This window comes from Salmo trutta, unplaced genomic scaffold (genome assembly GCF_901001165.1).
Source record: "Salmo trutta unplaced genomic scaffold, fSalTru1.1, whole genome shotgun sequence".
Taxonomy (NCBI): Eukaryota; Metazoa; Chordata; class Actinopteri; order Salmoniformes; family Salmonidae; genus Salmo; species Salmo trutta.
Genome location: NW_021823195.1, coordinates 2827000 through 2844499, shown reverse-complemented (window position 1 = coordinate 2844499; position 17500 = coordinate 2827000). Strand labels below are relative to the sequence as shown.

Sequence of the window (17500 nt, the reverse complement as noted above, 5' to 3'; positions counted from 1 at the left end):
CCACTGCTACTCAGCTTTTTGAAATGTCTACAAGGCCCTCCCCCACCCTCCCTTCGACAAATCAGACCACGACTCCATTTTACTCCTCCCTACCTAATAGGCAGAAACTCAAACAGGAAATACCCGGTTCTAAGGTCTATTCAACGCTAGTCTGACCAATCGAAATCCATGCTTCAAGACTGTTTTGATCAAGCGGATTGGGATATATTTCGGGTAGCCTCTGAGAATAACATCGACGAATACACGGATACAGTGACTGAGTTAATCAGGAAGTGTATAGGGGATGTTGTACCCACTGTGACTATTAAAACATACCCAAACCAGAGACCGGATAGATGGCAGCATTCGAGCAAAACTGAAAGCGTGAAACACCGCATTTAACCATGGAAAGGTGACTGGGAATATGACAGAATACAAACTGTAGTTATTCCCTCCGTAAGGCAATCAAACAGGCAAAACATCAGTACAGAGACAAAGTGGAGTCGCAATTTAACGGCTAAGACACTAGACGTATGTGGCAGGGTCTACAGACAATCACGGACTAGAAAGAGAAAACCAGCCACGTCGCGAACACCGTCTCGCTTCCGGACAAGCTAAACACCTTCTTCGCCTGCTTTGAGGATAACACAGTGCCACCGACGCTGCCCGCTACCAAGGACTGTGGGCTCTCCCAACGTGAGTAAGACATTTTAAGCGTGTTAACCCTCCCAAGGCTGCCGGCACAGACGGCATCCCTAGCCGCGTCCTCCGAGCGTGCGCAGACCAGCTGGCTGGAGTGTTGACGGACATATTCAATCTCTCCCTATCCCAGTCTGTTGTCCCCACATGCTTCAAGATGTCCACCATTGTTCCTGTACCCAAGAGAGCTAAGGTAACTCTTGTAACTTTAACGGATTACAGAGTTAATGTTTACAGTTAATTCATTGAGCTGTATCTAAAGATATTTTCTTTACAGTTATTTACATATGTAATTGTATTAGAATTCGTATGTTGGAGATTGAGAGAACTACATACATATTTTTTGTTGTTGTATTGGTTAGTATTGGATTACGCTTTTGACTGCAAGTTCCAGAATGCCTTGCGACAGGAAGTAAGAGGAGCCAGTTATGTACAAGTGATTATCCTGACTTTCACTAGCAACTTTTATTTTTTTGTAGAATCTAAAGTTGTTAAATGTAACGTACTCCAAGCAGTTTAGTCTCCTCAACTTGCTCAATTTCCACATGATTTATTACAAGATTTAGTTGAAGTTTAGGGTTTAGTGAATGATTTGTCACAAATACAATGCTTTTAGTTTTTAAAATATTTAGGACTAATTTATTCCTTGCCACCCATTCTGAAACTAACTGCAGCTCTTTGTTAAGTGTTGCAGTCATTTCAGTCGCTGTAGTAGCTGACGTGTATAGTGTTGAGTCATCCACATAGACACACAGGCTTTACTCAAAGCCAGTGGCGAGTAAAGATTGAAAAAAGTAAGGGGCCTAGACATCTGCCCTGGGGAATTCCTGCTACAGCAGGTCCTGTAGCATAATCTCTGATCTCTAATCTCATAATCTCTGATAATCTGTGAACCATTTATCAACAGAGCGAGTCACAGGTTTTGAGCTTCTGCTTGTAAACAGGAAGCAGGAATACGGAGTCATAATTTGATTTGCCTAATGGAGGATGAGCAAGGGTCTTGTATGCTTGCTTGCTTGCTTGATGTATGTTTTCCTGCTTGTTTATAGCCTTGTACAGTTACTTTGAGTGCCAGCTTTTTTTTTCTTGTCCTGAGGTGGAAAGTATACCACAGTCACGATAACAGCAAAAAAAACCTCCCTATTCCAATACGGGTGAATAATGGTTTGAGACGTCTACTGCGCTTGAGTCAGCACACCATTTGTTGTTGATGAAGAGGCAAACCCCCGCCCCCTCTGGATTTCCCTGACTCAACCGTCCTGTCCGCTCAGTATATGCAACCCCTCCCCCTCTGGATTTCCCTGACTCAACTGTCCTGTCCGCTCAGTAAATGGAAAAACCATTGAGTTGGATAGTCGTAGGAGGGTATCTTGTCCGATAGCCATGTTTTAGAAAAGCAGAGCGTATTGCAGTTTTCGAAAGTCTCTCTGGTAGTAAATCCGCGATCGGCTGTCTTCCATCTTATTAGCAAGTGACTTGATTTGATCAATAAAATGAAGGGAGGAGGTGGCCAGTTTTGCCTTAATCTCCCCAGGAGCATGATACATAGCGCATAGAATTAAAAAAGGTATTGTTGGATATTATTCATCCTAATCAGACAGGTTTTTTTACATGGACGATACATTGGAGGTATTATAAGATAAGTACTGGAAACAACAGAACACTATAAAAAAACACTGAGAAACCAGGTCTGGTTTTCATAGCAGACTTTGAAAAGGCTTTTGATAATTACGACTGGAGTTTATATATAAATGCCTGGACTATTTTAATTTAGGAGAATCTCTTATACAATAGGTTAAAGGTGTGTTTGGTAACCCTAGGTGTAAAATAGTAAATAATGACCACTTCTCAGAAAGTATTAAACTTTCGAGGAGTAAAACAAGGTTGTCCACTATCGGCATATTTATTTGTTATGGCCGTCAAAATGTTAGCTATTAAAATCAGATCCAACAATAACATCAATGGGCTAGAAATCCAAGGTTTAAGAACAAAGGTGTCATTGTATACAGATGATTCATGTTTTCTTTTAAATCCACAATTTGGATCCCTCCACAGCCCCATAGAGCATCTAGATAATTGTTCTAACCTCTCTGGATTACAACCAAATTATGCTATATTACGTATTAGATCACAAAAAAATACAACTTTTACATTACCGTGTAGTTTACCAATAAAATGGTCTGACGGTGAAGTGGACATAATTTATTCATTTCCCGAAAGAAAGAAATTATCTCACTACAATACATTTTTGTAGAAAGTTAGGAAAACTAGATAAGATCTTGCTACCATGGAAAGGGAAAATACCTGTCTATTTGTGTAAAAATCACCCTGATTTAACTCTTTAGTCATATCCCAGTTTACCTATTTGCGTATGTCCTACCTTTACACCTAATGAAATATTCCATTTTATTTTGAATGGCAAGACAGACAAAATTAAACGGGCCTATTTATATAATCAATATGTATTCAGAGGGCAGAGATGATTACATATGAAAGCATTAGATCTCTCATTGAAGGCTTCATTAATACAAAAGCTATAATTAAATCTGAACTGGTTCTCTAGCAGGTTAGTAAAAATGTCTCACCCAGTGTTCAAGAATGGCCTTTTCCCCTTTATTCAGATTACAACCTCTCACTTTAGGTTATTTGAAAATGAAATTATCTCAAAAATATTACTATTTTTAGAACAAGTCATAGAAAGTTGGTTGAAATTTTAGTTTAATCCACCAGAAAAGACAACAAATATTACAACAAATATTATAACATATTTGTTAAAAAAAAATTGTTTACAAAAATAATATTTTGTAAATTAAATCATTAATAGGACTGGTGGAGTTGTCACACAAAACTATATGGAGAAGTCTGCTCTATCCAAAATTACAACCAACTAATTGCAGCATTAGCACAAAAATGGAAGAGGCCAAGTGGGAGGGGGAGAAAGTAAGGAACTTGTCTGTCGGACCTGCATTAAAGACCAAAATTTGTTTAAGAAAATTGTGATAAAAAAAGTATAATGCTTTCATTTTAAGGACCAAAAAAATGTACACCTGTGCTGTACAGATTGCTAAATAGTTCGGAAGAGATTTTCAATGTACCGATTCTATGACACATGGTTTATGAATTGATACACAAAACAACACACAACTTAGATTTTTTTTAATTTAAATTGTTCAAAATTCTTGCAACCAATAGAATGTTATCTGCAGATGTTGCTGTGAAGAGACAGAATCATTTGATTGTTTGTTGTAGTACATTTTAGTCATTTAGCAGACGCTCTTATCCAGAGCAACTTACAGTAGTGAATGCATACATTTCATTTTCATTTCATACATTTTTTTTTTTATTTTTTTTTATTCGTACTTGGCCCCCCGTGGGAATCGAACCCACAACCCTGGTGTTGCAAACACCATGCTCTACCAACTGAGCTACGGGGAAGTACTGTCCATATGTAGCTTGTTTTTTGGTCGCAGGTTCAGGAATGGCGTGAACTCTGCAAATAGCACTGCTGGATGATCTGAAAAGTCATAGTCAATCGATCAATAATTATAATACTGTTAATCAAAATCTTTTAATTTACAATCTGTAGAAACTATGAGAATAGAAAAGTTCGGGAACTTTTGTGAAACATCACTTCTCTTTATGGTTTTGTTTTGGGTTTGTGTTTTCAGCTGGACAGAGATCGATGACATGCTCCGTAAATCCACCAACCTGTTGTTGACGAGGACACTGAGTGGCTGTCTACAGAACCTCATCAAGAAACCCCATATAGGACTAACTGAGGTACAGTACATTATACCCTACATGACCTAAAGTATGGGGAGACCTGCTCATCCAACACCTCATTCCAATATCATGGGCATTAATATGGAGTTGGTCCCCCCTTTACTGCTATAATAGCCTCCACTCTTCAGGGAAGGCTTTAATATGGAGTTGGTCCCCCTTTACTGCAAAAACAGCCTCCACTCTTCAGGGAAGGCATTAATATGGAGTTGGTCCCCCCCCCCCCCTCTACTGGGAAGGCTTTCTGCTAGATGTTGGAACATTGCTGCAGGAACTTGCTTTCATCCCAAAGGTGTTCGATGGGGTTGAAGTCAGGGCTCTGTGCCGGACAGTCAAGTTCTTCCACACCGATCGCGGCAAAACATTTCTCTATAGACCTCGCTTTGTGCACGGGGGTCTTCCTGCTGAAACAGGAAAGGGCCTTCCTCAAACTGTTGCCACAAAGTTGGAAGCACAGAATCAATTAGAATGTCATTGTATGCTGTAACATTAAGATATCCCTTCACTGGAACTAAGGCTCGTAGCTCGAACCATGAAAAACAGCCCCAGACCATTATTCCTCCTCCATCTAACTTTACAGTTGGCACTATGCATTCAGGCAGGTAGCGTTCTCCTGGCATCCGCCAAACCCAGATTTGTCCGTCGGACTGCCAGATGGTGAAGCGTGATTCATCACGCCAGAGAACGCGTTTCCACTGCTCCAGAGACCATCGTTAGACCACTCCAGTCGACGCTTGGCATTGCGCATGGTGATCATAGGCTTGTATGCGACTGCTCGGCCATGGAAACCCATTTCATGAAGCTCCCGACAAACAGTTCTTGTGCTGACGTTGCTTCCAGCGGCAGTTTGGAACTTAGTAGTGAGTGTTGCAACCGAGAATTATTTTTACGCGATTCAACACTTGGCACCCCCCCGTTCTGTGAGCTTGTGTAGCCTACCACTTCGCGGCTGAGCCGTTGTTGTTCCTAGACATGTCCACTTCACTATAACAGCACTTACAGTTGACTGGGGGCAGTTCTAGCAGGACAGAAATTTGATGAACTGACTTGTTGGAAAGCTGATGGAGGTGCCACGTTGAAAGTGACTGAGCTCTTCAGTAAGGCCATTCTACTGCCAATGTGTGTCTATGGAGATTTGCATAGGTGTGTGCTCGATTTTATACACGTGGCAGCAATGGGTGTGGCTGAAATAGCCCAATCCACTAATTGGAAGGTATCCCGGACAGTTTATTAGGTACAAGTTAAGTGCCGAATACAACCTTACAGTGACATGATTATTTGCAAGCCTCTAACCAACAATGCAGTTTAAAAAATAAGAAATTAAAGTAATTAAAGAGCAGTAACAATAGTGAGACTATATACAGGGGGTACAGAGTCAATGTGGAGGCTATATACAGGGGGTACAGAGTCAATGTGGAGGCTATATACAGGGGGTACTGGTACAGAGTCAATGTGGAGGCTATATACAGGGGGTACCGGTACAGAGTCAATGTGGAGGCTATATACAGGGGGTACCGGTACAGAGTCAGTGTGGAGGCTATATACAGGGGGGTACCGGTACAGAGTCAATGTGGAGGCTATATACAGGGGGTACCGGTACAGAGTCAATGTGGAGGCTATATACAGGGGGTACCGGTACAGAGTCAATGTGGAGACTATATACAGGGGTACCGGTACAGAGTCAATGTGGAGGCTATATACAGGGGGTACCGGTACAGAGTCAATGTGGAGGCTATATACAGGGGGGTACCGGTACAGAGTCAATGTGGAGGCTATATACAGGGGGTACCAGTACAGAGTCAATGTGGAGGCTATATACAGGGGGTACCGGTACAGAGTCAATGTGGAGGCTATATACAGGGGGGTACCGGTACAGAGTCAATGTGGAGGCTATATACAGGGATGCTAATAATTGTTTACTAAAAAAATAAAAGTGTTTCTTCAAGGTGTGGTGACCCCCCCCCCCCAAAACATATTTTTGTTCTTTTTCACCTTTATTTGATGAGGGAATTATTTAAGAAAAGTGCTGATATATTTAACAGTTGGTCTCGTTACGTCTCTCTTTGTTGTTGTTGTTGTATTGCAGTTAGTCCAGATCATCATCAACACAACCCATCTGGAGCAGGCCTGTAAATACCTGGAGGACTTCATCACCAACATCACCAACATCTCACCAGAGACCGTACACACCACGCGGCTCTACGGCCTTTCCACCTTTAAGGTAGTGTAGGAAATCCTTGGGTCATTTCTGTCTGAATTCTCCACCGGTGTTTCTACTTCACTAATTAGATATAACTAATAAACAAACATAGTTAAGGTATATTCATTTAGTCGTAAGTCTCTTCTCTTTGTGTTGCCGCAGGCTCAAAACATGGTTATTGGTGGAATTAAGGGAACTGTTATAAACTTTCCAGAGCTTCCGGTAGTTCAGCGTCGTTCATCAATGTGCACTGACGTAGTATTACCTGGCGTTAAGCTCATTCTGTCAGTAGTACTGACGTAGTATTACCTGGCGTTCAGCTCATTCTGTCCGTAGTAACCTCCGTAGTACTGACGTAGTATTACCTGCCGTTCAGCTCATTCTGTCAGTACTACTGATGTAGTACTGACGTAGTATTACCTGGCGTTCAGCTCATTCAGTAGTAACCTCCGTAGTACTGATGTAGTATTACCTGGCGTTCAGCTCATTCAGTCAGTAGTACTGACGTAGTATTACCTGGCGTTCAGCTCATTCTGTCCGTAGTAACCTCCGTAGTACTGACGTAGTATTACCTGCCGTTCAGCTCATTCTGTCAGTACTACTGATGTAGTACTGACGTAGTATTACCTGGCGTTCAGCTCATTCAGTAGTAACCTCCGTAGTACTGATGTAGTATTACCTGGCGTTCAGCTCATTCAGTCAGTAGTACTGACGTAGTATTACCTGGCGTTCAGCTCATTCAGTCAGTAGTACTGACGTGTTGGTGTTCCCTGTCTGCTGTGTCTAGGATGCACGTCATGCAGCGGAGGGAGAGATCTACACCAAACTAAACCAGAAGATAGACGAGTTTATCCAGCTGGCAGACTATGATTGGGGCATGCCGGAGTCAGACGGCCAGGCCAGTGGATACCTTATGGACCTCATCAACTTCCTCCGCAGCACCTTCCAGGTCTTCACACACCTGCCGGTGAGTTAGCCACGCCCCCCCCCCCCCCCTCCGCGCAGGCAGGGGAACTCTGGGAGATGGAGTTTTTGTTGTTGTTGTGAGTTATTGTGGTAGTTTGTTTGTTGAAGTGTTGTTGTTCTTGTATCAGTGTTACGTGACGGTGGTGGATTGTATCTACTGTGCTTCTCATTGGGTTGAGTGAAGCTGTTGATGATATCCACTGTGGCATGGATGCAGTCCTGTACTGCAGTAATAGGTGTATGTGTTGGAATCCTGTACTGCAATAATGTGTATTCAGTGTTGGAGTTATGTAGAGTGAGGGGGGAAAAAGTATTTGATCCCCTGCTGGTTTTGTACGTTTGCCCACTGACAAAGAAATGATCAGTCTATAATTTTAATGGTAGGTTTATTTGAACAGTGAGAGACAGAATAACAAGAAAAAAATCCAGAAAAACGCATGTCAAAAATGTTATAAATTGATTAGCATTTTAATGAGGGAAATAAGTATTTGACCCCCTCTCAATCAGAAAGATTTCTGGCTCCCACCTGTCCACAGAAGCAATCAATCAATCAGATTCCAAACTCTCCACCATGGCCAAGACCAAAGAGCTCTCCAAGGATGTCAGGGACAAGATTGTAGACCTACACAAGGCTGGAATGGGCTACAAGACCATCGCCAAGCAGCTTGGTGAGAAGGTGACAACAGTTGGGGCGATTATTCGCAAATGGAAGAAACAAAAGAACTGTCAATCTCCCTCGGCCTGGGGCTCCATGCAAGATCTCACCTCGTGGGGTTGCAATGATCATGAGAACGGTGAGGAATCAGCCCAGAACTACACGGGAGGATCTTGTCAATGATCTCAAGGCAGCTGGGACCATAGTCACCAAGAAAACAATTGGTAACACACTACGCCGTGAAGGACTGAAATCCTGCAGCGCCCGCAAGGTCCCCTTGCTCAAGAAAGCACATATATATGCCCGTCTGAAGTTTGCCAATGAACATCTGAATGATTCAGAGGACAACTGGGTGAAAGTGTTGCGGTCAAATGAGACCAAAATGGAGCTCTTTGGCATCAACTCAACTCGCCGTGTTCGGAGGAGGAGGAATGCTGGTGAAACCTGTTGTTGGGGAAATCCCAAACCAGACCTGTTGCTGGTGGAACCCCAAACCAGACCTGTTGCTGGTGGAACCCCAAACCAGACCTGTTGCTGGTGCAACCCCAAACCACACTTGTTGCTGGTAGAACCCCTAACCAGACCTGTTGCTGGTGGAACCCCAAACCAGACCTGTTGCTGGTGAAACCCCAAACCAGACCTGTTGCTGGTGGAACCCCAAACCAGACCTGTTGCTGGTGGAACCCCAAACCAGACCTGTTGCTGGTGGAACCCCAAACCAGACCTGTTGCTGGTGGAACCCCAAACCAGACCTGTTGCTGGTGGAACCCCAAACCAGACCTGTTGCTGGTGGAACCCCAAACCAGACCTGTTGCTGGTGGAACCCCCAAACCAGACCTGTTGCTGGTGGAACCCCAAACCAGACCTGTTGCTGGTGAACCCCAAACCAGACCTGTTGCTGGTGGAACCCCAAACCAGACCTGTTGCTGGTGAACCCCAAACCAGACCTGTTGCTGGTCGACTGCTTTGCTGCTTGCTCTGTACACCAGCTTCCTTATCTTGTATACAATCATTTCCAGGTTTTTTTTTTTATTCCGGTTTCGTTTTTTAAGACGTTGTTTTTCTTAAGGAATGTCTCCTCTGTCTCCCACTGTGATGTAAATCTATAATTGATTTCTCTATTGATTTAACTTCCTCTGCCAAGCATGCTGGGTCCGTCTCTGATCTGATTTAACTTCCTCTGCTAAGCATGCTGGGTCTGTCTCTGATCTGATTTAACTTCCTCTGCTAAGCATGCTGGTTCTGTCTCTGGTTTTTCTTTTCCTGTTCATTTATTGTTGCCATCCTTTCTCTCCCTCCTATTCTGGACATGTTTCATTTGTTTGGGTGGTTCTGGTTCTGCTCAGAATAACTGCAATGACCATGCTGCCATGTCGGTAAGTACCCCCCCTACTCTGCCCCCCCTACTCTGCCCCCTCTGCCCTACTCTGCCCCCCCTACTCTGCCCCCCCCTCTTTGCCCCCCTACTCTGCCCCCCCCCTCTCTGCCCCCCCTCCCCTGCCCCTCCCTGCCCCCCCTACTCTGCCCCCCCCACTCTGCCCCCCCTCCCTGCCCTACTCTGCCCCCCCCACTCTGCCTCCCCGCCCCTACTCTGCCCCCCCTGCCCTACTCTGCCCCCCCTCTCTGCCCTCCCTACTCTGCCCCCCCACTCTGCCCCCCTTCCCTGCCCTACTCTGCCCCCCCTCCCTGCCCCCCCTACTCTGCCCCCCCCACTCTGGCCCCCCTCCCTGCCCTACTCTGCCCCCCCACTCTGCCTCTCTGCCCCCCCTGCCCTACTCTGCCCCCCCCTCCCTGCCCTCCCTACTCTGCCCCTCCCCACTCTTCCCTGCCCTACTCTGCCCCCCCTCCCCGCCCCTACTCTGCCCCCCCTCCCTGCCCCCCCTACTCTGCCCCCCCCAATCTGCCCTACCCTGCCCCCCCACTCTGCCCCCCCTACCCGCCCCTACTCTGCCCCTCCCTGCCCCCCTTACTCTGCCCCCCTCCCTGCCCCCCCTACTCTGCCCCCCCGCCCTACTCTGCCCCCCCTACTCTGCCCCCCCCCTACTCTGCCCCCCCCTCTCTGCCCCCCCTCTCTGCCCCCCCTACTCTGCCCCCCCCCCTTTCCAGTCCTGGGTAGTGCATGTCTGTACTGTGGATTTGCCTCCAGGCTTGTTGCTTCCTCCACTTGTGATGATGCTAAACTATAGTAATTTACATACCATCCATCACATTTAGTGCAAGTTAAATCTAATTTGTTTATTTTATCTGTACGTTGTCTGTAAACACACGCAGGGTGTCGATTACTTTATTATGGAATATCTACATAGGCGTACAGAGGCCCAATATCAGCAACCATCACTCCTGTGTTCCAATGGCACGTTGTGTTAGCTAATCCAAGTTTATCATTTTAAAAAGGCTAATTGATCATTAGAAAACCCTTTTGCAATTATGTTAGCACAGCTGAAAACTGTTGTTCTGATTTAAAGAAGCAATAAAACTGGCCTTCTTTAGACTAGTTGAGTATCTGGAGCATCAACATTTGTAGGTTCGATTACAGGCTCAAAATGGCCAGAAACAAAGACCTTTCTTCTGAAACTCGCCAGTCTATTCTTGTTCTGAGAAATGAAGGCTATTCCATTCGAGAAATTGCTAAGAAACTGAAGATCTCGTACAACGCTGTGTACTACTCCCTTCACAGAACAGAGCAAACTGGCTCTAACCAGAATAGAAAGAGTGGGAGGCCCCGGTGCACAATTGAGCAAGAGGACAAGTACATTAGAGTGTCTAGTTTGAGAAACAGACGCCTCACAAGTCCTCAACTGACAGCTTTATTAAATAGTACCTGCAAAACACCAGTCTCAACGTCAACAGTGAAGAGTTCCTCTGTCCAGTGTCTGTGTTCTTTTGCCCATCTTAATCTTTACTTTTTATTGGTCAGTCTGAGATATGGCTTTTTCTTTGCAACTCTGCCTAAAAGGCCAGCATCCCGGAGTCGCCTCTTCGCTGTTGACGTTGAGCCTGGGGGCAAATAAGAGTGGCAATATCGTCACCTCTTCCACATTTTTTTCTTTCATAATATGGTCAGATATACTTGGATGTGTTGTGTCAGCATTTGAGACACCACAACACTACATAGAGACACCGCAACACTGCATAGAGACACCGCAACGCTACATAGAGACACCGCAACGCTACATAGAGACACTGCAACACTACGTAGAGGCACCGCAACACTACATAGAGACACCGCAACGCTACGTAGAGACACCGCAACGCTCCGTAGAGACACCGCACCGCTACGTAGAGACACCGCAACGCTACGTAGAGACACCGCACCGCTACGTAGAGACACCGCAACGCTACGTAGAGACACCGCAACGCTCCGTAGAGACACCGCACCGCTACGTAGAGACACCGCAACGCTACGTAGAGACACCGCACCGCTACGTAGAGACACCGCACCGCTACGTAGAGACACCGCAACGCTACGTAGAGACACCGCAACGCTACGTAGAGACACCGCAACGCTACGTAGAGACACCGCAACGCTACGTAGAGACACCGCAATGCTACGTAGAGACAACACTACGTAGAGACACCTCAACGCTACATAGAGACACCTCAACGCTAGGTAGAACCAACGCTAGGTAGAGGCACCGCAACGCTACGTAGATGGGCAGTGGCTGAGACCGCAGATGTTCTGACTTTATAGGCTGCACTCTTTGACAGAGGTAGTTAGTAAACCAGACCAAAGACCCCTCAGAGACGCCAATACTCCTTAGCCGGCCCACAAGAATGGAATGGTCTACCGTATCAAAAGCTTTGGCCAAGTCAATAAAAACAGCAGCACAACATTACTTACAATCAAGGTCATCATTTATTACCTTTTAAGGTTGCAGTGACACATCCATAACCTGAGCGGAAACCAGATTGAATACCAGTCAGTTGATTATTGACAAGTTTTCTCAACACTTTTGATTAACCGGGCAAGATAGAAATCGGCCTATAACGGTTAGGATCACCCCTTTAAATAAAGGACGAACCGTGGCTGCCTTCCAAGCACTGGGAACCTCCCCAGAGAGGAGAGACGGGCCTTCCAAGCACTGGGAACCTCCCCGGAGAGGCCTTCCAAGCACTGGGAACCTCCCCAGAGAGGAGAGACAGGCTCGGTGATAACAGGGGCAGCAAACCTTAAAGAAGGAAGGATGAACCAGGTGAACTTTGAACCTTTCCACCAACCCAGGAAAGAGCCTTGAATTCACTACGTGAGTCTTTCTCTGAGATTTGTCTGATGTTCGATAGAAGAGTTAGTTGGAAGGCAACTTCGAAAGCCAAGCTGGAGAGAGAAGGGCAGATTGTACATAGTAGAAATGTTTTATTTTACCTTTATTTAACTAGGCAAGTCAGTTAAGAACAAATTCTTATTTTCAGTGACGGCCTACCAGGGAACAGTGGGTTAACTGCCTTGTTCAGGGGGCAGAACGACAGATTTTTACCTTGTCAGCTCAGGGATTTGAACTCGCAACCTTTCGGTTACTAGCCCAATGCTCTAACCACTAGGCTACCCTGCCGCCCCAATGACTTAGCCATCATTGTCTTGTGGATTAAAAAAAATGTCTCCTAAATGGAATACTGTATATTACTTAAAACAGAACCAAATTAAAATTATTTTTCAGCCTTATCTGCTAAACCACTGAGCAAGTCTCCTGGAATGCTTGAGCTGTAGTCTCACTACAGGGATGATCAAAATGTCTTTAGAAGATCCGAACACAGTTCGTCTACTACTGTGTGAATGCCTCATTTACTTACATTACAATGTCTTCCTAAACAGACTTCTAATTGTGTATATTGGCATTGATTTGTAAACGGCATGTCTTCCCCTGAAGGGCAGCAGTGTGTCTGTCACTCAGGGCGTGTAGACCCAGAGCCATGTTCCCCTCCCAGGGTGTATAGACCCAGATCCATGTTCCCCACCCAGGGTGTGTAGACGCAGAGCCATGTTCCCCTCCCAGGGCGTGTAGACCCAGAGCCATGTTCCCCACCCAGGGTGTGTAGACCCAGAGCCATGTTCCCCACCCAGGGCGTGTAGACCCAGAGCCATGTTCCCCACCCGTATAGTATCTGAATACCGTATAGTATCTGGATAATACCGTATCGCTGGCCTATGGGGTATAGGGTACCATTTGACCAGGGCCTATGGGGTATAGGGTGCCATTTGACCAGGGCCTATGGGGTATAGGGGTACCATTTGACCAGGGCCTATGGGGTATAGGGTGCCATTTGACAAGGGCCTATGGGGTATAGGGGTACCATTTGACCAGGGCCAATGGGGTATAGGGTACCATTTGACCAGGGCCTATGGGGTATAGGGTACCATTTGACCAGGGCCTATGGGGTATAGGGTACCATTTGACCAGAGCCTATGGGGTATAGGGTACCATTTGACCAGGCCCTATGGGGTATAGGGTACCATTTGACCAGGGCCTATGGGGTATAGGGTACCATTTGACCAGGGCCTATGGGGTATAGGGTACCATTTGACCAGGGCCTATGGGGTATAGGGTGCCATTTGACCAGGGCCTATGGGGTATAGGGGTACCATTTGACCAGGGCCTATGGGGTATAGGGTACCATTTGACCAGGGCCTATGGGGTATAGGATACCATTTGACCAGGGCCTATGGGGTATACGTTCCATTTGACCAGGGCCTATGGGGTATAGGGTACCATTTGACCAGGGCCTATGGGGTATAGGGGTACCGTTTGACCAGGGCCTATGGGGTATAGGGTACCATTTGACCAGGGCCTATGGGGTATAGGGTACCATTTGACCAGGGCCTATGGGGTATAGGGTGCCATTTGACCAGGGCCTATGGGGTATAGGGGTACCATTTGACCAGGGCCTATGGGGTATAGGGTGCCATTTGACAAGGGCCTATGGGGTAAAGGGGTACCATTTGACCAGGGCCAATGGGGTATAGGGTACCATTTGACCAGGGCCTATGGGGTATAGGGTACCATTTGACCAGGGCCTATGGGGTATAGAGTACCATTTGACCAGAGCCTATGGGGTATAGGGTACCATTTGACCAGGCCCTATGGGGTATAGGGTACCATTTGACCAGGGCCTATGGGGTATAGGGTACCATTTGACCAGGGCCTATGGGGTATAGGGTGCCATTTGACCAGGGCCTATTGGGTATAGGGGTACCATTTGACCAGGGCCTATGGGGTATAGGGTGCCATTTGACAAGGGCCTATGGGGTATAAGGGTACCATTTGACCAGGGCCAATGGGGTATAGGGTACCATTTGACCAGGGCATATGGGGTATAGGGTACCATTTGACCAGGGCCTATGGGGTATAGGGTACCATTTGACCAGAGCCTATGGGGTATAGGGTACCATTTGACCAGGCCCTATGGGGTATAGGGTACCATTTGACCAGGGCCTATGGGGTATAGGGTACCATTTGACCAGGGCCTATGGGGTATAGGGGTACCATTTGACCAGGGCCTATGGGGTATAGGGGTACCATTTGACCAGGGCCTATGGGGTATAGGGGTACCATTTGACCAGGGCCTATGGGGTATAGGGTGCCATTTGACCAGAGCCTATGGGGTATAGGGTACCATTTGACCAGGCCCTATGGGGTTTAGGGGTACCATTTGATCAACACCACCTTCACAAACAGATCTGGGACCAGTCTAATCAACCTTCACAAACAGATCTGGGACCAGTCTAGTCAACGCCACCTTCACAAACAGATCTGGGACCAGTCTAATCAACCTTCACAAACAGATCTGGGACCAGTCTAATCAACCTTCACAAACAGATCTGGGACCAGTCTAATCAACCTTCACAAACAGATCTGGGACCAGTCTAATCAACCTTCACAAACAGATCTGGGACCAGTCTAATCAATCTTCACAAACAGATCTGGGACCAGTCTAATCAACCTTCACAAACAGATCTGGGACCAGTCTAATCAACGCCACCTTCACAAACAGATCTGGGACCAGTCTAACCAACGCCACCTTCACAAACAGATCTGGGACCAGTCTAATCAACCTTCACAAACAGATCTGGGACCAGTCTAATCAACCTTCACAAACAGATCTGGGACCAGTCTAATCAACCTTCACAAACAGATCTGGGACCAGTCTAATCAACCTTCACAAACAGATCTGGGACCAGTCTAATCAATCTTCACAAACAGATCTGGGACCAGTCTAATCAACCTTCACAAACAGATCTGGGACCAGTCTAATCAACGCCACCTTCACAAACAGATCTGGGACCAGTCTAACCAACGCCACCTTCACAAACAGATCTGGGACCAGTCTAATCAACCTTCACAAACAGATCTGGGACCAGTCTAATCAACCTTCACAAACAGATCTGGGACCAGTCGAATCAACCTTCACAAACAGATCTGGGACCAGTCTAATCAACGTTCACAAACAGATCTGGGACCAGTCTAATCAACCTTCACAAACAGATCTGGGACCAGTCTAATCAACGCCACCTTCACAAACAGATCTGGGACCAGTCTAACCAACGCCACCTTCACAAACAGATCTGGGACCAGTCTAATCAACCTTCACAAACAGATCTGGGACCAGTCTAATCAACCTTCACAAACAGATCTGGGACCAGTCGAATCAACCTTCACAAACAGATCTGGGACCAGTCTAATCAACCTTCACAAACAGATCTGGGACCAGTCTAGTCAACGCCACCTTCACAAACGGATCTGGGACCAGTCTAATCAACCTTCACAAACAGATCTGGGACCAGTCTAATCAATCTTCACAAACAGATCTGGGACCAGTCTAATCAACCTTCACAAACAGATCTGGGACCAGTCTAATCAACCTTCACAAACAGATCTGGGACCAGTCTAATCAACGCCACCTTCACAAACAGATCTGGGACCAGTCTAATCAACGCCACCTTCACAAACAGATCTGGGACCAGTCTAATCAACCTTCACAAACAGATCTGGGACCAGTCTAATCAATGTTCACAAACAGATCTGGGACCAGTCTAATCAACTTTCACAAACAGATCTGGGACCAGTCTAATCAACCTTCACAAACAGATCTGGGACCAGTCTAATCAACCTTCACAAACAGATCTGGGACCAGTCTAATCAACCTTCACAAACAGATCTGGGACCAGTCTAATCAACCTTCACAAACAGATCTGGGACCAGTCTAATCTTCGTCACCTTCATGGAAGTGTTAGAACTATGAGTTATTACTGAGATTCTATCTGCAGTGGATTCATTCATTGGAACTAAAAATATCCCATAATAAACCAGTGATTCCTGATTCCCGTGGCAATCTACAGATGACCAGGGATGTCCATGTACAGACGTCTCTAGTTTTGATTTGACATTTTCTAGGACAACGGTTTGGTTTTCCTATGGGGACTTGGGCATTGTGTATAGGGTAGTCTGAAGCACATTGAAGATATGAGAATGGATATATGTCTTGGACAGCATGGACCACCACACAGTCCAACCCATGTATCTATCTCTCTCTCAGCATTCAGCATGATACAGCCTGGTGTAGCAGTAACAATTCATAACGCATGATGTCTCTCTGTGCTCTGTTGGTCTGGTCTGGCTGGATATGATCGTTATCGTCTGCTTTTTCCCTCCCTTTGCAACCTCACAACCCTTGTTCATTTGAATCCATCATTCTGTTTTGAGCTTCATCTGTGCTGTTCTTCTGCCTGCATGTTTTTATATAACCTGCTGTTTATCTAGAGAACATGGGCCAGCAGCCCACAGTAATCACTTCATGTTCAGAGTCTTTATATAACCTGCTGTTTATCTAGAGAACATGGGCCAGCAGCCCACAGTAATCACTGTAGCTCAGTTGGTAGAGCATGGTGTTTGCAACGCATGGTGTTTGCAATGCCAGGGTTGTGGGTTCGATTCCCACGGGGAGCCATGTATGAAATGTATGCATTCACTACTGTAAGTCGCTCTGGATAAGAGCGTCTGCTAAATGACCTAAATGTAAATGTTCATGTTCAGAGAATCTTTATATAACCTGCTGTTTATCTAGAGAACATGGGCCAGCAGCCCACAGTAATCACTTCCAAATCCTCAGGTATGGTAGAGGAAGCTTTGGCTAAATCTATACTCCCATATTCTATTGACACAGATTGTCCAGGCTGACATTTACCTTCTCCTCCCTTTTTATCCCCCTCTCTCTCTCTCTTTCCTTTC

The 17500-nt window shown here is 46.0% G+C and overlaps 2 protein-coding genes across 2 annotated transcripts in view; one reads left to right on the top strand and one right to left on the bottom strand.

Annotated features, from left to right (window-relative positions):
- The window catches only part of LOC115189572 (exocyst complex component 6), a 70566-nt gene extending 58657 nt beyond the window's left edge, over window positions 1-11909 (top strand). The window contains exons 14-18 of the mRNA XM_029748189.1: window positions 4347-4458; window positions 6545-6679; window positions 7446-7625; window positions 9626-9655; window positions 11376-11909. Coding sequence (XP_029604049.1) covers window positions 4347-4458; window positions 6545-6679; window positions 7446-7625; window positions 9626-9655; window positions 11376-11909 — 991 coding nt within the window. The remainder of the gene's footprint in view (window positions 1-4346; window positions 4459-6544; window positions 6680-7445; window positions 7626-9625; window positions 9656-11375) is intronic.
- Window positions 11910-16485: 4576 nt separating this feature from the next.
- Window positions 16486-17500, bottom strand: part of LOC115189570 (exocyst complex component 6) — a 50426-nt gene continuing 49411 nt past the window's right edge. The window contains exon 10 of the mRNA XM_029748188.1: window positions 16486-16489. Coding sequence (XP_029604048.1) covers window positions 16486-16489 — 4 coding nt within the window. The remainder of the gene's footprint in view (window positions 16490-17500) is intronic.